General features: G+C 42.2%; 1 protein-coding gene across 2 annotated transcripts in view; it reads right to left on the bottom strand.

Moving 5' to 3' along the window:
* Positions 1–86: 86 nt before the first annotated feature.
* The window catches only part of tmcc3 (transmembrane and coiled-coil domain family 3), a 74,247-nt gene continuing 51,401 nt past the window's right edge, over positions 87–22,932 (bottom strand). For both annotated transcript variants that reach the window (XM_035907263.2, XM_006780902.3), the window contains exons 2-5: positions 8,100–8,264; positions 6,284–7,065; positions 3,772–3,907; positions 87–3,382 (exon numbers count right to left, since the gene is read on the bottom strand). In XM_035907263.2, the coding sequence (XP_035763156.1) occupies positions 3,077–3,382; positions 3,772–3,907; positions 6,284–7,065; positions 8,100–8,264 (1,389 nt within the window). In that variant the 3' untranslated portion in view covers positions 87–3,076. The remainder of the gene's footprint in view (positions 3,383–3,771; positions 3,908–6,283; positions 7,066–8,099; positions 8,265–22,932) is intronic.

The following is a 22,932-nucleotide window of genomic DNA, read 5'->3' as shown; positions in this document are numbered from 1 at the left end:
GTGATTTACACCCTGGTTTATGCATGTATTCCTTATGAAGCTTGAGGGGCAGTATGATCTTCACAGTTGGATTACATCTTCCATAATCAATAAGAAGCTCAGAATTTATTTATTATTATTATTTTTTTTAAAAAGGCACCTTGATAGAAAAACAATGATTTATTTTATCATCTGAAAATATAATAATAATAATAATACAGTTATAGAAAACCCATAACCAGAAACTAATGCACAGAAATTAGAAAAGAAAAAGACAAAGAAAACACACACACACACACACACCATGAACTCAGAGCTTTGGAGAGGAGGTGCACGTCTCTCCTAACAGAGATAGTGTTTGAACCAGTTTGCAAAAAACATCAAAGATGAGCTTAGGTTTCAAAAAAAACCTCCATATTTGGCTTTTTTCTTCTTCTTAGAATAGAGAAAAACAGAAAAAGGACACACAGAAGAAGAAAAAACAGGCTGCACTGAAAAGGCATCAGTCCTATTTTTTAACCCCCTCATCATCATCTTCATCACAGTGAAATGGGGTCGGGGAGCTACATTTTTCACTTCCCTCTGTCCAGTCTGCGATGCTGCATTCAAGTCACGTGCGGGAAAGCGGCTATCGCTGCTGGGAAACATGCTGCTTTAATGTTTGAACAGACGCTTATTTCAAGTAAAAAGAGAAAAATCTTCAGCCTCTCAAATCTTCTAAATCTCAGAACAGAGCGTCTGAATGCTGCCATGTTTTTTTCCCCTGGACATGAACGCAGCACAGCATCAAAGGCTTCACACACACATACATTGTAATTTGTTCTGATCACCTCTCCAGAAAAGGCCATCTAATGTGATCACGTGTCAACTTTAAACAATTTCAAATTGGCATAATTTCACCTTATTTCCCTCCACGTGCACCAAACTGCATCACGCGTCAGTGTTCTCTCTACATGTGTCGTGTGAGAAAACAGGCTCTGCTTCTCAGCTATCTCCTGATGTTAGTACAAGGTTTCCCTTCTCACTGTTAGAGGCTTTAAAAAGCTTTCAGAAGCAACGGTTACCTGAAAACACAAACATCATAACAAAATAACCACAAAAACACCAAATTAACAAGAGATGAGGCAGTTAAGCAGCTTTCACTTCAAAACAGGCAGCCTGACATTTTGGGAAATAGTCACTTTTTTTTTTGTTTTTTTGTTTTGGTCTATTCAGTGTGAAGTTAGAGCCAGAGGACGGAGATGTTGGCCAACTATAAGACAAGTAACCAGTCCCTGGTGTTTTTGAACACATCAATCAAATCAGACGTGGTGACCAGTAGGGGAGTGCGACAAACAGGTAAAAGAAACTTGGCGGTAACCAGCAGGGAGGTAAACCGGCTTGTTTCAGACAGAATGAAGCAATGCAGAGACGCTGTCTATCTCTATGTCCCGCCCCCGGCTTTAACCGTTTCCATCTTGGATGCCTGTTAGGAGTAACTCTTGATTCTTTTACCTGAACTGAGGAGTTTCTGTCATATTTCAGGCTACTTCAGACTAAAATGACTGTGTATCTATCAGAAGTTAATGAAGTGGTCTCTGGCTGCACAGGAACGTATTGTCTAACAGCCTCTTTATTGATTACAGATGTGTCAAAACTTGTCATTAGAGGAAATGTGGAGATCGTTGAATGTCATCTTAATGGGGAAAGAGTTAGAGAGGCCATCATTTTGTTGCCCAGTAAATGACAGGTGTATCTGATCATTATCTTGGTAAAGATGAAGCTGTGTGCACATTTTAAACAATTTTTCTTGTTTTACTGCATTTGTAACAAGAACTGTGAGGAAATCCATTCAGTGCTCTGGCAGGAAACGCTGATTGGGCAGGGTCGGAGCTCTGGACCAAAACACCAATAAAAACATAACTTGCAGGAATGTGAGCATTTTAAGCTCATTTTGGACAAAACTCGACTGGTAGGTTTAAAGAAGGGCTTTGAAATAACTGCATGAAGTCGTTTCCTGAGCAGCAGCTGCTGCTTCTCGAAGCACCGTGACCAAGGGGCCGCATCGAGGATCGACTTTGAGATAAATAAGGATTATTGTGAGGATTCAAAGATACACCAGAAGACAATAATAATTATGGATCAGGGAAAAAAAAAGATCAAGCAGTTGAGGTGAGCAGAATCATGAAGCTAATTCATTAAATTAACGCATAATTAGGAGTATTTTTTCAAATTTATAATCATTTAGTTACTGTGAGTCACTGTGAGAGGTCAGATTTGGAGGGCGATAAAAGCAGGTTTGGGCATCACTTTTCACTGCAGCTGTAGCTTAAAGGTTTTAATTTCTTACAGCAGATTTCTTTCACAGCATGTCCATTAATGATCTCTCCCGGCTCTAGCTGCACATCTACCATCCAGACCTGAGCCTATTTTCCAAAATGTTTAACTGTTCCTTGAAGAAACACAGTACAGAAACACACGAGTAAGTGCACAACGCACACGAATACACAGATTTACACACTGATAGAAAACAGCTTAAAACAATGTGCAATCCCAGACTTCAAACTGTCGCTTTGAAGAAGATGCTGAAATTAAAAAAACCTCACATAAATACAGAACAGCAGCGAGAGAGAGAGAGGCGCGGTGCGAATGAACCTTCAGGTGGATGTGTGTTTGTGTTTGTCACAGCGAGCTTGGTGTGCACATTCAAATCAGGTCCACTGGACTCATAACTGACAGTTTGTGTGGAGGTGGTGCTCTAACAGCAACACATCCCTTTAAAGGACAGGAAAAAAATAACGTGTTATTCCATGCCCTGATGTAATCCCGCTCATTTATATTTAGACTTCAGTGTGTGTGTGATGCCGGTGCCACCAGAGTGTCCTGGTGACCAGATGAAAGCAGCTGAGACGATTTATCTTTTGTTGGCCCTGCAGATCTGCAGCAGAGCAGCCACGTTTTCATGTGTGCACCTTCAGAGAGTTCCGGTTCAGCTCTTGAGCATTTATGTCCGTTTACGTGTTCTTGGTGAGGCTCAGAGCCTTAAACCGAGTCACCGTGGAGCCCAGAATCATCGGCTCGTGTAAGGCTACATGTTGATTTCCTCCCCACACCGGTCTCAGTGCGGGAGGAGCAATCGTTCCAAAGCGCACTGCAAATGTTCCCAGTTCTTCCACAGCAGCGCTAGCAGGGACACGCCCACGCAGGTGAGCGCCAAGTGGAGGCGACTGCGCAGCAGCGGTGCGGTGAACTTGGCCGCAGTGGACACGCACACCAGGATGACGGTGACGATGGCCAGCATGATGTTGATGCACTTGCCCAGCAGCACTTTGGCGTCCGTGTTTTCCAGCTGGATGGTTTGCTGCTGCTGCTGCTGCTGGAGCTCAAGCTTCGACACGCGAGTCTGGCACGACTCCAGTACCTCCTACGACACATGCGCACGCACACACACACACACACACAGAAAAATGGTTAGAGATCAGGGAAACTCTGGAGAGCAGTGAGTCACAGCGAAAGGGCAGCAAAACTGGATCATGTATGAACTTCAGCTGCATTAGAAACAAGCGCAAGAATGCCCGATTAGAAATAGGAAGCAATGGAGGGACTGCTGTGGCTTCAGTGTGACCTTTCCCACTAAGGGGTCAAACTTGTCTAAACTGAACACTGTAAATAAGGCAATAATACATTAGGCCTTTCAATTAAACTTACAATTTGAGTAAGACATTGGTTACTCAAAGGGTTAATCCTAAACTCTAATCTTAATCAGCCGTGTGCTGTGGCAGTGGTGGGGGTTTATGCCCAAACATAAGTCACCTGTATGTCCCTGGCCCTCTCATAGGCCTGGTAGGCCACCTTCTCCTCAATGCTGGCCAGCTCCTGCTTCAGATTGCTGGTCTCGTGCTGGTGCAGCTCCGTCAGGTCATTCAGCTGGTCCTCCAACCGCTCATACCTGACAGACAGAAACACCCACAAACATGCAGAGTAGGTGGAGGCGGAGAGAGCCAAGGAGAGAGAAACAATGCATTATTGAGAGTGTGTGGGCACGTAACAGTACAGCAGTGTATCTGCTGCAGCCGAGCTGCTCAGAGCATTTGCCCTTGGTTGGGGGGTTTACGTGTAAGCTCTGCCGGCTATTTTTAGGCTTTTAATGATGGACTCCTAAACTGTCAAAAGCTCTCTAAAGTTCAACAGCTCATGTAATGACAACGTTAGCTCTGTTAGGAGAGAAATGCTACCATTACTGAGGCACCGAAGTGTAAAAACATCTTCATCCAACAATTATTCCACAATTTTACTTGATACAGATCAGTGATCCTCAAACCTTTTGCCTTCTGAGCAAAAAACCTCTGCTAGCATCCCCCGGTTAGCTTCAAAGCAATGTGCAAACCGCTTTTTATTTTGTATTTCGTGTTTATAGTCGTACAAATCGTTGTGCAAATATTCTTGTGACATGACTGCAGCACACATATTCTGACAGTAAAGGATATAAGGGAAAAAGACCCTTCCACAAAACAAAAACAGCATAATTTGTTGAGCAGAAATATTTTACACAGTATAATATTTCTCTTATCTTTCTCAGTTCGGTGTTTTATTGGATTTTCTGATTTAATTCAGAACTCAATAATACAAACAAGTGATTTTACAAGTCATAGTTAATATAGTGGTGATAGCTTCGCAGAGACTCCAAAGACAGCAGTTAAACATTTTAATGTCAGCTCCAGAGATAAATTTATGATTTGTAATATTAGGCTACATAAAATTAACATTTTTATGTTGGCTCTGTGAAGTTTTGTCCAGCCTGAAAAATGCGTCGTAGTCAGGGATTCATTAAGTGAAGGGGAGGATTCACAGTTTGTGTAAGTGAGGCAGGAAACTGCATATTTCATCCTCTACTGATTAAATTTCAATTGTGATTTGTTCCCCCTCTATCTCTCCAATTTATGGTGTTGAAATAAATTTTAGATATTAAGAATTGAAATGGGTTTTTAATTACTTGTTTCAGGGGCGTTTAAGGTGTTAACACTGAACTGTTGCTCACTCAAAGCCCGAGGGGCTGACTTTATACTAATGGGTATATTTAAGAAAGAAACATGTGAGTCTGTGCCCTATTACCTGTAAAATGTTCATGGAAGAGTATTTAACCATCATGTGTGGGTAACAATATTCTCCTCTCCCAGAACTACACAAAATATTCTGTTTTGATCTGTGACGCAAAAAAGAAACACTAAAAAAAAAAGCAACACACTCAGACAAAAACTGGTTCACCCGAAAGACAAAACGCCAAAACACAGACTTAACAATGTGGTGTATGCCGTACAGTGCAGCGAGGAATGCCCAGACCTCTACATTGGAGAGACCAAACAGCCACTTCACAAGCGCATGGCACAACACAGAAGAGCGACCTCCACAGGACAAGACTCAGCAGTCCATCTGCATCTTAAGGATAAAGGACACTCTTTCGAGGATGCCAATGTTCACATTTTGGACAGAGAGGACAGATGGTTTGAAAGAGGAGTGAAAGAAGCCATCTATGTCCACTGTGAGCGACCATCTTTGAACAGAGGCGGTGGTTTACGACACCAACTCTCTGCCATCTATAATCCAGTTTTGAGATCCCTTCCCAGACGCCTTAACGCCCACTCACACCCTGGGCCACCTGACCTCAGGAAGTCGCATGATAAGGTGGGGCCAGGTTTCACAATGAACTCACCCGAAACTCTGGCTGATTGGGACCCACACCCAGTTCCACACCTTGGCTCAGGCGATTAGAGGATCATCAGGGGGTCCTTTTGTCCCTCTGTGGGGGGACACTCCCACTAGGGTTATATCTGGGACTCCCCACCATTTGACCTTAGAACTGAAGAAGCCTCTCGGATGAGAGGTGAAACGTCTTCAAGTAACTTAAAGAAGTCCAGACGCTTTTCTTTGCAAGCTCCTTTGACTACGATGACCTGGATGACTGAGAACCTTCACAGACACTAAAAAAAAATCTTTCCACAGTGAGAAACAATCTGTCCTCAGTACCAGGGAAGAAAAACAAAAAACAAATCCTCTAAAGCTCCTTATAAGCAACCAAATGTCATTTTATTTTTCTTGCACCTTAGTTTAGGAGATTTTTCTTTTCTTCAAATACTATATTTTTGGCATTTCTCATTTTAATGCTGGTGTCAGTGGAGATGTGAAGCATTTAAAAATAGTACTGGAGCACACAAGCTTTCCCCCCTAAAACCTCCCTAGAAATCACGAAAAAAAGAGCAGAAAACAGAAAAAAGATTTTTTTTTTCTGGGAGAAAAGCTTTCCTTAGACTCGTGATGCTGTGCTCACCTGTATCGCTCCTCCTGCATCACCTGCGTGAAGTAGTTGTAGTCTCGTTTAAACTGTGTGTTCAGAGTCTCCATGTCCTCTGCCAGCTGCGCTTGAGCATCCCTGATGTCCCGCACCATGTCCAGCACCTCCACTAGGCGCCCGCTGGAGTCTGACCTCCCTGGCCCCCCTGACCCCGCCCCCGATCCTCCTGCCGGGTTCCCGTTGGAGTCAGCGGATGCAGACGTCCCGGTGGAACACTCATCGTCGCTCTGGTACTTGGTCGCCTTGGCTACTGTGGTAGCGCTGCCACTCAGACCCCTCGCGCCACCCTCCACCTGCAGCCCTGACCCTGTTTCCATAGAGCTTTTCAGGTGAGCGATGTTGTCAGCGCTGCCAAACTTGTTCCTGATGAGGTTAGCGAACTCCCGCGGTTTACTGAAGAAAAATGGAGGTGAGAGCGACACGCCGGGCCCGATCGTCTTCACCTTATCCAGTGCCTGGTGGCGCCCGGTGGTGCTGACGTCCCGCAGACTGCCCTCCTTGCTGTGAGTCCCGGACTCCTTGCTGCCGCTGTCTTTCTGGTTGTGCTTCCCATTGGTCTCGCTGTCCTTCATGCGGCGGTGGTACTGCTCCAGCTTCCTCTGCAGCCGACCGATGGTCTGCGCAGACTTCTGGTTCTTCTTTTCAAACACCTGCCGTATCCGCGACACCTGCTGCTTGTCAGCATTGTTCATAAGCTTCAGGTACTCGGCCACGTTCTGGTCCCGAGCCGTCTGCTCCACCTTAATCTGCTCCGTCACCTGAAGGCAGAGCCAAAGGACAGATGTGAAAACAGCTGCTGAAGATTTAAAATCATTTAAGCATGCATGATACCAGCGCTTCTGATTCTTACCGACACCCCGATTTGTTCTATGAGTTTGCTCATCTTTCACACGGGTATGTTAGAATAACATAATGCTGCATGAATACTGACAGCAGCCCTGTTTGTCTTTGAGCTCACTGATACTAATTTAATTTTGCCCCCCACTTCTGATCGCTAATGATAATTATCCACGAGAGGAGACGTTAACACCTGCTTTTCTTTGTTTGCTTGTAAAGAAGTTATCCTGTGTAAACAGAGCTGGTCTTAAAGGCATCTCTAAACCTCCTCACACGGGCGTTTCCTCAGAACAAAACAAAGTTCCTCCAAGATTTTTTAGCCTCCTGTTGCTAAACGGTAGCAGTCAATGTGCCCCTCAGTCATGTGATCGAGTTTATTCCAACCATGGAAAGTTTAAAAATTACCATCTGATACTGATGCTACAGATCAAACTGTTTTCTCTGGTCTGCTTTCATTCACTGTATTTGTTTCTTTGTGTATATTCCTGACTGTGAGCAGCAGTTCATCACATTGTAATAATAATTTCACTGTTAGGTTATTGTTGAAGTCTCAAAATACTTTTGCTTGGATAAACCAGTGAATATACAGCACACAGCACGAGTTCAGCTTAGTCTCTACAGTTGTAAAAAGTTGATATTAAAGTGCAGGATAAGCCTCTACTGTGAAAAACACAGACAGGACTGAGACGAACCTGAGTCGATTTTTTCTTTCCCCGTCATATCAGAACTGACATTTAAAAGACATTTAGTCCATTGCTGGATAAAAACAGCTGCTTCTGTTGCTTCATGTGTCACCAAACAGAGCTAAGGAGATATTTTAGTTTGTCTTTTACTCAAGTGTGGTGCTTGAGTTCTGAGTGCCAACGTGTCACATGTGTACCCACAGCTTTTCAAATTAAACACGATAAATTTACAGACACACACTGAAGCAGGTGTGCGATGTTTTCCTTCTTACCTTGAGGATCTTCTGCTGCAGGCTGTCAATTCCCAGCGCTCCTTTGGTGAAATCCAGACCCACGCCATCGTGCCCAACACCGTCAACCACGTCTAGGTTGGACTCTGAGCCACCGCGGCGAATGGGCACCGGGATGCTGAGGACATCGCAGCCGCTGCGCTCCGCCTGCAGACATAATGATCTGATGAGTGTATATGTTTTTATTTTTTGTGTTGGTCTGTACAATATAAACACAATAACGTGTCAAAAACCACTGTGCTAATTTGTCTTTCATATGACCGACTGGGCCATTCATGGCTTGAAACCCAGAGGCAGACAACAAACTGCCATTACTGATGCCACAAATACTCCCACTGTTGATAATATCCGACTGAGACCAACATTTACTGAGAGTTGGATAATGCTGCATTCAGACAGCATTTCTCAAGTGGAAGTGATGTTAAAAGAAGCTGATGAGACACAGATCTTTACATATTTTATACCCAATACTCATACTGAGCAGGTATATTAATCTCCATGGTTACCACCTTAGTTTGTAATGATATCTGTGGGACTGCAGTAAACCAAAAAATCGAAATTTTGACCGTCACAACTAGAACAGAGAACTCAAACTCGGCTTCGTTAGGAGCAAACATGCCAAGATTGTTGAGGTATAGAAAATGAAATGGTTCAGTTTAACAGAAAAAGAAATGTTCTTGTTGCATTGCACATAAACTGTTTCACAAAAAGCTCTGAAAATGGCAACAAAAAACAAAAGTGCAAAAACTACTAGCAAAAATTTGGCTAAAAAAATAAAAAGATCTTAGCCCGTGTAGGCCCATACAACCCATCCTCCTAGCATGAAATTGGCTGCACATAAAAACCTAAAATTGCAAATTAACTAAATTGCACTCAGTGACCACCTTGATTTAGCCATTTCCTCAACTATCATTAAACTCGCCTCTGCTGCTCCATTACATTGAAATTTAGCTTGAAGGAACCTATTCTGATCTAGCTGCACGCCTCTTTTTCTGGGGCTTTAACTCCTCTGTGGCTCCATCTCTCTGCTGGTGTGTGATATCAAAATGAGGCAAATTCTATTATCTGAAACACACACTCTTTACACATTGTAAAGCAGTACTCAGAATACAGGCTGACCTGTAATTGCCTGCCCTCAGCATCAGCTTTCCTTTTTATATGCCATTTCCTGCTAACTAGCTTGTATGCTTGCAGCTGCAAAGGAGGTTCGCCAGTTTGGCCACAATTTATTAAGAAACCGAAATGTGCATATCTGCGGGCTTGATTAAAATGAGTGGCCTGCGGGTCTTGAGTTTAACACATGAGTACACTTGAGTGACCAAAGTTATTTAATTAAATCACAAGTTAACTGGTTCAAAATCTCTGTACAACTAAATGTGTAACAGGTAACCCGCTTACAATCCCCATCATCCTCGAATTGAATCGCCTCATTATGTGATTACAAGCACACACATGTTAAGAGTTCACCAGTTACTATTCTCCAACAAGATGCTTGAATTCTACCTGGTGTGTGTGTGTGTGTGTGTGTGTGTAAGAGTGATTATATGAACATCGTTTTGTGCCTGATGAAGGTCAGTTGAACTGAAACGTTGCGATCCAGTAAAGCACTATTCACAGCTGAGAGACACTCTTTCCGGCTTGTCCTGAGTCTGCCTCCATGTCTCCTCCCAGTTCGACATGCCTGAAACACCTCGCCTTGGAGCCCCAAACCACCTCAGCTGGCTCCTTTTGATGCAGAAGAATAGCGGCTCTACTATGAGCTCCTCGTTCTTTCTCCAAGGCTGAGCCCACACACCATTCAGAGGAAGCTCATTTCCTCTAAATTCTTTCGGTCTCTACCCACAGCTCGTGACCATGGGTGAGGGAAAGCATGTAGATCAATGGTTAAATCGACAACTTTGCCTTTGCATTTGGCTCGCTCTTTACACCAACAAACCAGCACAGTCTGCATCACTGCAGATGCTGCGTGATGACCTCGAGAGACACTGGAACTTGTGCCGAACCCAAAGCAGCAATCCAGCTTTTTCCTCCAAGTCCGAATCCACCTAATTAACCCTGGGAGGTCCAGCCAGAACAGGCCGAATGGGTCGATGCTACTGTGAGGCCACAGCGTGGAAGTCAAAAGTGGAGACTTTGGTGGTCCTATACAGGGTACTCAAGTTGACTCATCTCAGCAGTTGAGATATTTCAGTGTGAACAAAAGTGGTGGGTTAAATGACCAACAAATTGACAGCATGCCCCGCAGAGCTGGTGCGCCGGCGTGCCTAAAATTGCTGTTGAAAAGTACAAAATTGCCTCATTCAAGAGACCAAATGAAAACTCTCATAAGGCACAAATGCACTCTGGAGAAAACGGCAGACATTGTTCAGACCCTGCAGACAACTCAGGCTTTGAGGCAAAACTCTGCAATAAAAAAAGAAAGAAAACCCGCCGACTGTCGTACACCACTGATTTAAAATGGCAGGTGGACTTATACGATCTCAAGAAAGAAAGAAAACAGATTCCTTTCATATTCTGTCTGCCTTGTGTTTAGTGAGCACATCCTACCATGTTGGCAAAATAAGAAGATCCTTATAGAGGTGCGTACTCAGTATGTAAGAGGCTTTGTGTAGTCAGACTGGAGGGCAGGAAGGCAGGTGATGGGACATTAAAGCACTCGTAAGACCTCACAGTGGTCAGTTATGGGAGCAGCGAGAGCTCCAAACAAGCAGCCCCCGGTGCCTGAAAATCTACTCTCTGCATTGACAAAAGCAGACGATTATGTAAGGCAACCTAAAATATTAGTATGTGGTAACTCTAGTTGCCACGGCAGCAAAGCGCACACACTGTCAGACTTGGCTCTGAAGCACACACACACAAACTGCTGACATACCCCGAGGGCGGGTTTTGTGCCTTTATTCCTGTTGTCTTTGTGTTACGCATGCACAAGCAGAAGACATGACACTGTAATTGTGTCCTGTGGCCTGTAGCCGTGCGGCCAAGTCAGCAATCATTAGCCCGAGCAGTGAAAAACAGTCCTACGGTATGAAACAGCAACGATTACCATCATTCATGTTATTGAATCGATCTTAATGAAGCTATTCTTTGTGCTACTCCTGAGTACAGATGGCAAACGCCCTCAGAACATCACACATCCAATCAGAGGGGAAAAAATACAGCCAGAACAAAGTTGTGTTGTAAATAAACTGATTTAATTGACACAGAATAAAGAAAAAAGTGCCACTAGTAACCACAGCCTTTGTGAAGAGGGGCATTCTAACACCGGCAGGGGGTAACTCCCGTGGTTGCAAAAAGAAGCCTGGATGTATAGCAGTCTACGAGTTAACTACCTTTGATCTGTGACCTCACTAAAAAATTTCCTGGAGCCAGATTCAATAAGGCGGATTTCCATAGACTTCCATGATGTTTTTAACCTGGTCTCCTCTGTTTTTTAGGGAAATTTAGTGCTTTATTGAATGGAAACTAGGGAGAGAGCAAGAGGGAATAACATGACAATGAAATGGTCTGGGGCAGAGTCGAACTGATATTTTAAGACCAAAACAGCACCTTCCTGTTTACTAATCTCTCGGGTACGGTCGGAAGAAGCTGCCTTGAGATGAGCGTGCAGGAATAGACTAGTCCAGCACTTGTAAAGTTGAGTTTCTACCAAAATAATAATAATAATTTCACACACCGCTGGTCTCCTGCTGGTTAGAGGAACTTTGTTTTTTAAAAAAAGGTTGTGATTGCTTTGGTTGCCATATTCACCTGTAGTTTGCATAGAAGAGGCCGACTTGTCCGCAAACACCAGCTACTTGCTGAGAGGTAGTAAAACTTTGTCAAGTGCAACACAAACGTTCACCTTCAAAGCAAAAGTTGTGCGTCATCAGTGTAGCCAAAAGGAGAAAAATGGTCTCTGTTTTCAGTCTCACTTTTGACAGTTTCACTAATACCCGCTGAGCAGTGAGTGTCTGAAAAGAAAAAAACGATATCGTCTGCGAAAACTACTGACAACCAAAGCAATCACATGGAGGTTTTTGGGGCCATTCATCTCTTTGCAACCAATTTCACAGCAATTATCATCAACCTCCAACGACCACTTGCCAACCAGTAGGAGAGTACACATTTTTCCGTAGCAACCTATTGTTACTGGGGTTGTGTCACTGACTGTGATTGGATATTTAGTAACCAGTTTCACAGTAACTTCAATCAAACTCCAGCAACAACTCACCAACCAGGTAATGGCCATGGCTGCCAACTGGTTTCTAGGTCGGTGTGACTGGGGCCTTATGGGGTAAACAGCAGAAAAAAACATTTAAAGTTTCTAACAGTGGATTTGAAAAGTTAATGACTCAGATTTATTTACCCAGGATTTACTGATGTGACTTACAAAAAGGCTACCAGCAACCATTGGACAACTTCCAACAAAGGTTCACTGAGGTAAATTCAGAAAGTTTCTTCTTATCTTTGGATGTTTTGGTCAATCAATTTGACTAGTCGATGTCCAAACCTAAGACTGGTCTAACTCTACCGAAAACACTAAAGCTGCAGACACACTGGAAGAGTTTAGCAGCGACATGGCGACCAGAGACAACGGACAGCGAATGAGATTTCACAACTTCAATTTATGGATTTTTCCAACTTTCAGATGAAGTGACTACCAATCAGAGTGGAAAATTCAGTTTATTGACATGTGACCTGTAAATACATTAGTGGGTTACCTAGGCAACCTGAAATCTCCACGAGTGACAAGCCATTAGCTTCAAAGCAACGAGCAACAAGTAAATCAATTCCAGCTTCAGAATCTTTATAAAACCAGCCCCTGATGAGCTTCTAGGCTTAGGCTTTAGATTCAAGTCTTATTAAATACAACATGCTGTTCATTTTCTATATCATGGCCACCATAAATTAAAAAACTATGGCAATACAGGATATAATAATAATAATAATAATAATAATAATAATAATAATAATGTATACTTTATTGATCCCCGTGGGGAAATTCCTCTCTGCATTTAACCCATTCCCTCAGTGAAGCAGTGGGGAGCCATTGGGCGCCCGGGGAGCAGTGTACCTACCTACCTACTGAGCTATCCCTGCCCCTAATATATACTTCAGGGTGGTGAGTCTCAAACATACAAGTGTGCAGCATCATTCAGTTTCCCAGTCAGATCAACCACTCGCTAATCATATCTAGTATCAAAGATGAAGCAAGATGGCTACGGTGAAAATGATCAGCTCAAGGCTTTACTAACTTATGTTACGCTGCCCTAAATCATGACAAAATCAAAGTACCACAGGGTTGAAAAGTGAGTAGTTGAGCTGCATTGTGTAAATGTAGGCGGAAGATTTTGTAAGGAAACAAGAAAACAACAATTATCTGCAGCAAACTGCAGCCAAAAACATCAGAGAGCATCTAATGATCAGTACATGTAGAAGGAACAAGATAAAGGGCAACATGTTTTTGTAGATTTTCTTCCCTGCTTCAGTGCAACACACACACACACGCACACGCACACGCACACGCACGCACACACTTACAAACCCTGCTCATATATCAGCTGGGACGCAGTAGATTCGAGTGTGTAAATCTGCCTGAGCCTCCCGCTCAGCAGTCAACACACGTATCGGACTTCCACTGGAAAAGTAGGTCTGAAGGCGAGAGCTGAGAATTATTAACATGTGAACACACACAAACACACAGAGGGACAGAGAGGGAGGCCATGTGTCTGTTTTACAGAGCCGATGTCTGGTCACTGCTCGCCTCGTGACCCGGGTCTGCACTCGGGCCATTTAGATTATTATACAGATGGGTGAACTCAGAGCCAAAACACAGACAGCACATCAGGGTGTTTGTCCACGGGGAAATAAAAGGAGGATATCCACATATTGACTTGCCCAAACTAGGCAGTTCAATTTGTATCCGAGTAATAAAAAATAAACGGATGAATGTGAATGCAGAGATAATGAGTCTCCCATCGTTCTCCCTGAAGAGAACCACAATTTCAAAAAAAGCTAAAAATCAGATGTTGTGAAGAAGCAAAACAAAAACGTACTAATTTACATAAAATCTGTAGCTTCCTGCGGTGAAGACTGTAAGTCTCCAAGCTTTGAATTAGACAAACAACTATCTGTACGCACAGAAGCCCCAAAAAACACATCTTTTAGTTTACAGCTTAAAGCGGAGACGATGAGTGACGGCCTGGGTAACTGTTTAATTCAGGGCTGTCAATAAAATCCACTGCTGTTCCTGGTGTGGCTCAAGTCTTACTGTGCAGGATCAGAAAAAGACTGACGAGTTGCTTGAAATATCCCATACATGGAGGTTTTGTGTCTTTATAGATCCGCTGTGATCTGCAAGTTCTCCTTAATGTGAAACTGTAAAAGTTTTTAATCATTTGCTTTGTAAAGGCCTGACTCACTGAAAATAAATGTTTGCAGATGCACTTCTTTATACTAAAACAAAGGAAAATGATGCTTATTTTGAAAGATTACTGTGTACTGCTCTGTATGTGGCCTGTGAACTCAAATTAGTTTAAAAGCCCTCATTTAAATCTATCATTATGGACCAATCAGCATCTCAAATGTTCAATTCCATCTTTTTCATCACTGTAAAATGAATAACATACAAAAAAACCTGCTAATTACAATTAAGCAGAAAAGAACAGATTAGGGTTGTGTGATTGGACAAATGAATCAGCCATCGACTACTGAGATGTTATTGTTTATTTTGCTTCCTTGCTCATTTCTAAAAATTGAACTTAGGCGTTCTGTCTTGCACCTGTAAAGTTGTACAGTGCAGATCATGGATCATTTTTGGGGCATTATTTCCCGAGTGGGTGCGCTTCTCTGCAGACAATCATCGGCTGTTAAACTGATGGGAATGTCAGTTTCATGACTAACTGGTCCAAAACGAAATTACTCAACAAATCAAGAGCCGGGTGACATGAAATATTAATGAAATTGAAAGTGGAATAAAAGCTTTTCTGACAAGTGTTGGACTGAGTATAACAAGAGAGAGGGAGCAGGAGTGAAAAGACTATTTACTCCCTTGATGTTGCTTAAAAAGTCTGGACCAAAGCATAGTGCTGACAGACTGAGCCGTGAATTTTTTAAATGCACAAAACTGATCAAATACCCAATTATATCCACAGATTCAAAGTCAGCAATGACTTTATTTATTACAATTCATCCACAGCATGCAACAATACACCAGCCACACATCAGCTGTACAGGCAGCCGGTGGCTTAGCTGCAAACACCAAACTCACAGATGTCGGCAGGAGACATTAATCTGCTGCTTCCACTGGATGAATGTTCACAAACAGTATTTAAAGATTTTAAAATCATTCAATTATCTTTTTCAGTGAAGATTTCTTCATTTCCTTGGCAACACAGGACAACAAAAATAAGCAAAGAGAAAGAAAATTGTAGCAGCTATTAACCCAACTGTTATTTTGAACATCTGTATGGGCCCAAATATTACATTTCATGGTGATGATTTAATCTGCTGGACTCGTCCATTGAGCACTGTGACAGTATGCTCTGAATTTCATGCCAATCCATCCATTAGTTGTTGATTCAAGTTTAAAACGCTGAAATAAGGCTAATTTGTCATCGGATTAGAGAGGACTGTTTTCATCCAACACATGTTTGACAGAAATCAGACTACAAATGTATACCTGCATATGCGTCTTCATGTGCAGGTATCATTTACAGAGATAAGTAGAAGGCTAACTATAAAAAACTCAACGCCTGTGTGTGAACTCAGGTAATCAAAATGAAAGATTAGGAACTAGAGTCAAAGCTCGTAGTGTGCACTTTATATAAAAAAAGGAGAGAGAGCGGGGCGGCAAGTGCTTCTCCACCACCCACAGCTCATCTGATGGAGGGACCTTGCCATGGGGAGACGGCAGCCTGGCACAAACACAGGAAATTGCCAAGGGAAACCTTTTCTTCTGCTGCTCCCTCTGCAGAGTAACAAGTTATTTATTTCATGCCTCCGATCCATCAATTTATTTTCCACTAACATGAGCCAGAGGTAGTCCAAAACGAGTGAACTATAAACACTCTGTCCCCCGTGAACGATGAAATCCTCCCCTCAGCTCGTCAGTGTGACAACTGAAGTGCAGAGGTAAGACTCATCATTTTGTCAAAAACCAATCAGCGGCCGCAGATCGATCCAGCGCTAATCAATCAACTCAAGGCTGTTTGCAGGAAATGTGAAAGCCCCTTTAACCAGTAAAGATAAGCACTGCACATACATGTTATTAGTCAATGTCAGCAGGGACACAGGAAGCCACTGAGCAATAATGACATCTCACCCTGACAATAAAGATTAATGAGCTGATAACACGTTCTGCTCATACAGTAAATGTTTGGAAACTGAGCCGTGGAATCGAGTTGAATTAATCAACAAATTGAAACAGCAACCATTCTGGTTCAGAATCAGAATAAAGTATGATCAAGCATGAGTTTGGCGATCTGCTCCACAGTGTGATCCGTTTGGCTTTAACATTCACACAATTAAGGTAGCACTATCCTGTGAGGCAAAGTGTCTCAAACCCACCAACACTAATGAGCAGTCTGTATTTTCACATGAATATACCTGTAAAGGTTCTAAGTGAAACCAGCTGTGCTCATAGCTTGAATGTGATGTTTTTAGCCGATCCCACAGAAAGACCTAAATAAAAGCTGTCTGCATGCAAATAAACTGCTTGTTTAATTTGCCACATACTATCAGCAGCTATCCCCTGCCCTTTCTTTTTCTAGCAGCAATACCTACAGCATGCCTTGAGATAATATTAAAAGTTGTAAGATCTCTGAGATTACGGTGCTGGGCATAACCCTAATCAAGATAAACTCAGTGTGGTGGTCCCAAAACTGACTGTGGGAAATGATTAAGAAAAGAAAAAGATTTTCTGGGATTCTTTTAAGCAAAATATAAAAAGTAATCACATTAATAAATGACAATAGCTGTTAGCTGCAGTCCCAATGTTCAGCTAACACAGACATTCCCAAAGTGTGGGGCCCGCCCCCTAGGGGGGGCACAGAACCATTGCAGGGGGGGCGTGGCATGAAAAGGGAAAAAAACAACAAAAAAAACCAACGCCTGGACACTGCTAGCACGGGGCGCCTCCACAAACGCAAAGCAGGAGATGAAGCATCGCTGAATATGTTTCCAAACCAACTTCATTCTAAGCTAAAGACTAGAAAATATGGTGAAGCATATCTTCCCTTTGGTTTCACCTGCACAAGTGCCGAGGTAGGTTTCCCCTGCAGAATTGGTCTTTCCTTTTTCGGGAGCATGGACTGGGCTCTTCAAATCACAGACAAACAATATCCCACATTCTTGATTTTTAGTTCAAAAACACTTGTTGTAATGACTAAACTACTCCTGACATTTTGGAGATGTTAGCTCTTTATACAGTAACGTTACAGTGGGATACAAATAATATCAGGCTGATCCTGCCACGAGTTGTTCCCCCTGTCTAAATCACGGACAAACAGTATCCCACAGTTGTTTATGTTTTTAAACCCATTTTGCACAGAGAGGCATTTTTTTTTTTAAATTTATTGATAGCAATGTTGAATATTATTACACAGGAAAAAAACAACTACATGTAAAAGAATTAAACCGTGACGCCTCTGCCTTTCTAAATAGGGGGACAGTAACTGCGTGTTTATATGTAAGAGTGTAAAACCTGAAGATAGAGACAAAATACTGTTTATCTGCCATTCTGCAATTCCTCTCCTGTAAGCAATAACGTGGCGCACAGCTGACGTGAAAAAAGGCACATACCTTTGACGTTGTGATTAACTCTGTATTCCTCGTCCACACTTAAACACAAAAAAATGAGTTTTAAAAAATCTCAGTTTTCGGTGATTCGAAACGCCGTTTACGTGTGGACGACACAGCTGCGTTTTCAAAAATACCCGTGTAGGTGTGGACGCAGCATAAAAGAGTTAGTAGTTTATTTTATTACTACCTGCAGATTACTTGTATTTGCTTAATTGTTTACTGAGGTGTGAAATAAACCGCAATTGAGCAAAATATGTGTGTGTGTGGTTGGAGGATGTGTGCGCGAGGGAGGGCACGAACATTTTTCTGTAAAACAAAGGGGGGCCCAGCGAAAAAAGTTTGGGAACCACTGAGCTAACGCATAGCGACTCAAAGATATACTGGCTTCATTGGACTTAAGCATACCTGTTGTTTTTCGCTTACCAGAAAACATCTGGTGAGCAAATTTAACAGACAAGGCTAAATACTGTGAAACAGTTAATCACCAATTAATATACTGAATGAAAGTACATCCTGAAGGAAACTATTTAATTAGTATCTTGTTTGTTCTCAGAAGAGGATTGTGAGAAGGCCAACACAAATAATTATTTTGGCACTTGTGACTCTCCTTAATAAATCAGTGCTAACAGCAGTGAAGGGTAACACATTATGGCACATTAGTCATCTATTACTCGGCTCCAACCCAGCATGGGGCCGCACAGTGTCTGAACCCGAACACCAGATTAATGTTGGCGTTGAACTGGTAAGAGTTTGAGTGCTGGGAAGGAAATAATTGGATTGTGAGAATCCGGATAAAGAGATTTAGTGGAGGGAGGCGTTTAAAACAGGTTTCTAAAGACAACCGCAGGGAGGTACAACACATTAACCTCACAATAAAGCAAAATTATCAAATCATCAATACAGCGATGACAGAAAAACTCAGAAAATCTTCCATCCATCCATTTCCTCACCTCTTATCCAGATCACATTCACAGCTACAGCAAATTTGGAATCTGAGTACCCAGAAAAGCCAATCAAGTACAGGGAGAGCATGCAAACTGAACAAAGAACGCCCCCAGCCTGTGGGTTCAAACCCAGTACCTCCTTGCTGTGAAGCCACAAAGCTAACCACTGCACCACTGCCAAATCTCAGCAAATCTTGCTTTGAACCACACAGTTTTCACCTACCACACAAAGAAGCCACGACTGCAGCCCTAACATGTACATTAGTGGAACCATAACCTCACTGTTAGGTATGATAGCATGTCAAAGGGAATATTCTGCTTATTTCCACTTCCATTTTGCTTTTATTGGACTTGACTAAAGTAGCTTTCTATGTTATTTATTCAATACTGGGCTTTGGTGCAGCTCCTCAACCATGAAATGTGCCCTCCACTTCCCTTTAAGCAAGCTTTCTTCTGATTCCCTGCCCCTCATGGACGAAAGGTTTGAGCAGCAGGTCCATTGGTACATTTCTTAATAAGTTGGAAGTCAAAATTTTTTTGTTTAGTCCCTGATGAACTTAGAAGGTCAGAGTAGACCACCATGCCCTGAGTTAACAATCCAAGAAGGTGGCTGAATGTAGTAAAAATTTAACTTTTAATCTGTACTGCCAGCGTCACCAGATACATGCCACCACATCACCGAACTCTTTGTTAGGGGGTAAATACCCATGTTCCATTCCATTGAGAAAACGAGATAATTATATTTTGGACACTCTGGTGTTGCCGTAGATGGAAGTCTAACAGGAATTTTTAGATTTTAATCTGTCTGGTAACTGTTGAAAAAAAGTGAGTCTATCCAGCCAACAGACTAACTGTGCTATCCATATTTACTCACGGTCAGCTTAACCAAACAGATGATGACAACTTTTGCATAAAGTCTGTTTTCTGTCTTTGGTATTTGGCCATGACGTAAGCGTGACACTCTAAAATAACCCTCAAAAATCAAGAACCGGGATCTGTCCATTACACTGACCTACACCTACACTCAGCACAGCACAGAAAGAAAATCAGCAGCTATTTCGATAAACATGGAGATGATGTCAGAAAAAAAACCCTGTCACTCTGTTACAACAGGCTTGAGAACAACACTGATGAGCTTTCCTGGTTATTTATGACTCCACTTCCTGAGGGCTTCCAGAAAAGCTCGCACACCAGGCCCTAATGCATCATGCTGCCACAGGATGAGGCACAGCTTACACAAACCAGTGCACCTGTGATTGAATTCAAATCCATTCAGCTCTGAAACGCTAAAAAGCAAGGGGAGCTTTTGTGCTGACGAATGACTAAAATCCAATTCGGTACAAATCAAACAGAAATGGGCACAAAGTATTGTTTGCTCTGTATGAATAATAAATTAAACATTCTCACACTGAGTTTCTGCCACTGCTGTGCATCATTTCCATTACCTGGAGGGCTTTTAGAACACTGTATTGTACTTTATAATTTTCACATCATTCTCATGTTTTTAGAAAAACAGCACTCCAACTCCAACTTTCATTTAATTATGCTAATTTGCATAATTAATCAGAGGAAGTCACTATATTGAAGTAAGGAACCAAAGGAACATTGTTTTTAATCTGTAAAATTATCACAGCAATATAATGATGAACTTTATTGCCACAAAGCTTTTTGTGCATTAGTTTTGGTAACTGAACATCCTCTGGGTGTGCTAACTCAGCTACTGCCATTTAAACTGCATTCAGACCACGTAGGGCAGGGGTGTCAAACTCAAATACACAGTGGGCCAAAATTCAAAACTGGAACAAAGTCGCGGGCTAACGTTAATATTTATTGAAAAAAAAATCTTCCTCCAGATATAAGAATGAATCTTTTCTCATGGACTCAAATATGTTTTGCTGAAAAACTGAATATGGAACAAGCAAAGCTTAATACTAAACAATATATATATTAGCTGTATAATACCATTAGGCCAGCTCTAATAATAATTTAGTATTGGCTTCGCGGGCCAAATGTAGTTAGGCTGCGGGCCAAATTTGGCCCACGGGCCAGAGTTTGACACCTATGACGTAGGGCAATGGAAAAGAAGTTCACCTATGACAAGAAAAAGAGGACAGTTTTAGGCGAAATGAGACCGGGTTGAATATGAATGGGACCGCTGAGCCTTCTGTCTGGAGGGGCTCACCCGTGACTCTGTGACAAGAGAGAGGAGCCTCCTGTGGGGAAGAGGAGCTGGCAGACAGACACACCTCCCCGTGGGGGTCCAGAGATTCAACAGAGAATCACCCTGGGATTAAATGAAGAGCACAACAGTCAGAGACCGGATGAGAAAATGAGAAGTGGGGCTGAATACAAACCCAGGGAAGTGATGGAAACAGGGAAACTTAACCTCTCAGGTAAAAACCTTTTAGGAAAACTAAAATACAAATAAAAGTGACTTTTAAGTCAAAAATTATGATTCAAAACAATAAATCTGCATTTCACGTCTATTTTATCATCTGTGGTGTGATGTGAGTTTTGCATATGTTTGTCACACTGTGACCAGAAACTGGAGATTTCCAGCTCCATATTTTTAGTAGCTTTCAATTATTATCTTACTTCCCTGATATTGAGCCTCAGCACAGCTGGTTTAACTCCTTTCCATTAAAGACAACTTTGTCTTTATCGCCTGTGGCGAGATTTGGGGGCATTTTCACACCTACAGTTCGTTTCCTCTGGTCAGAAACAGCTTCAAGATATTTCTGTAGTTGGTTGGTTGGTTTCTTTCTGCACATATAAAACTCAAAGAAATCCAAAATCACTACAAACCCACATGAGAAAATTTAGTCTGGTCATCTGACTGACCAGATGTTCTCAGGCTAAATCCCAGAATGCAAAGCATTCAGCTCAAACTGGCTGCATACACATGATAACTTGGTCGGATCGAGGTCAGATCACCGCGAAACGAACCATGAACTGGAGTTCGTTTGGAACCGGACTGAGACAGCTTTCTCTAAAGGATCCTGGCAGTTTGTTTTGGTCTGCATCTAATTGTGATTATAATATCCACATGTGCACAAAGGAACCACACCGACAGGAAAAACGATCCAGAGTTCGATTTATACTAAACGGCATATGTGTGTGAAAACATCCTGAGAAGCAGGTGGATGGGAATGACAATAAAACTTTTATATTTTTACCTAAATATATATTATTAATTTTACAGTTTGTGCATTTATTTTACACACTACTGCAACACTGATACTGCTACTAATGCACTTGTACCCTTTTATCACAGTGATACTTCAGTAGTTAATATTTTATCCTTTTAGAGCCATTGCCTTCTGTTTCAAATGTCTTGCACCATCTTTTCAACAATGAGAAAGGTGTGTACGAACAGCCGGAGCTGTGCGCCTCAGATGATCATATTAGGCATATCTGCTGTCAATGACATCACACAGGGCTGAGAGTAGAAAAAACATGAAAACAGTGTTTAGAGCTGTGTGAAGCCTGAGCTTTTGGTAGAATAATCCTCTAGACAGGCAAAGCTGAGATGATTTGGACGTGTGCAGAGGAGGCATAGTGGATGCTCTTCCTGTGAAAAAGACCTCAGAGAGGATTCATGGATGTAGTGAAGGAGGAGATGCAGAGGGCTGGTGTGACAGAGGAGGATCCTGGGATAGGGTGAGATGGAAGTAGATGATCTGCTGTGTTAATCCTAGAGGGAGCAGCCAGAAGGACTACAGAAGAAGACTACAGCTTCTTTCTGTAGTCTGAATTTTTTTTATTTTCTATTTTTTTATTTATAAAATATCACAAAGTAGAGAAAATGTTGCCCTTAATCTTATAAAACCCACCCAGCAGAAATCCATATAGATTTGTTTTATAACTGATCTAATATTCACGTTTGAGATAACTTTATACTAATTTCCACCACACTGCAGAAAAACTTGGTATATTGGAGCTGTAATTGGGCCTGCTGCTCTGAAACTGCAAAAGTTCATCATGTTCCCTCGTTTGCGCGTGACCTCCTCTGAATCAAGAGTGTGTGAATATATAAAGTGCATGAATGTACATATGCTTAGATAAGTAAGATTTATTAGTTATTAGTAAAG

This window comes from Neolamprologus brichardi, chromosome 17 (genome assembly GCF_056152115.1).
Source record: "Neolamprologus brichardi isolate AB-2024 chromosome 17, ASM5615211v1, whole genome shotgun sequence".
NCBI lineage: Eukaryota > Metazoa > Chordata > Actinopteri > Cichliformes > Cichlidae > Neolamprologus > Neolamprologus brichardi.
Note: the sequence above shows the minus strand (reverse complement) of the source record. Positions and strands in the feature narration are given on the sequence as shown.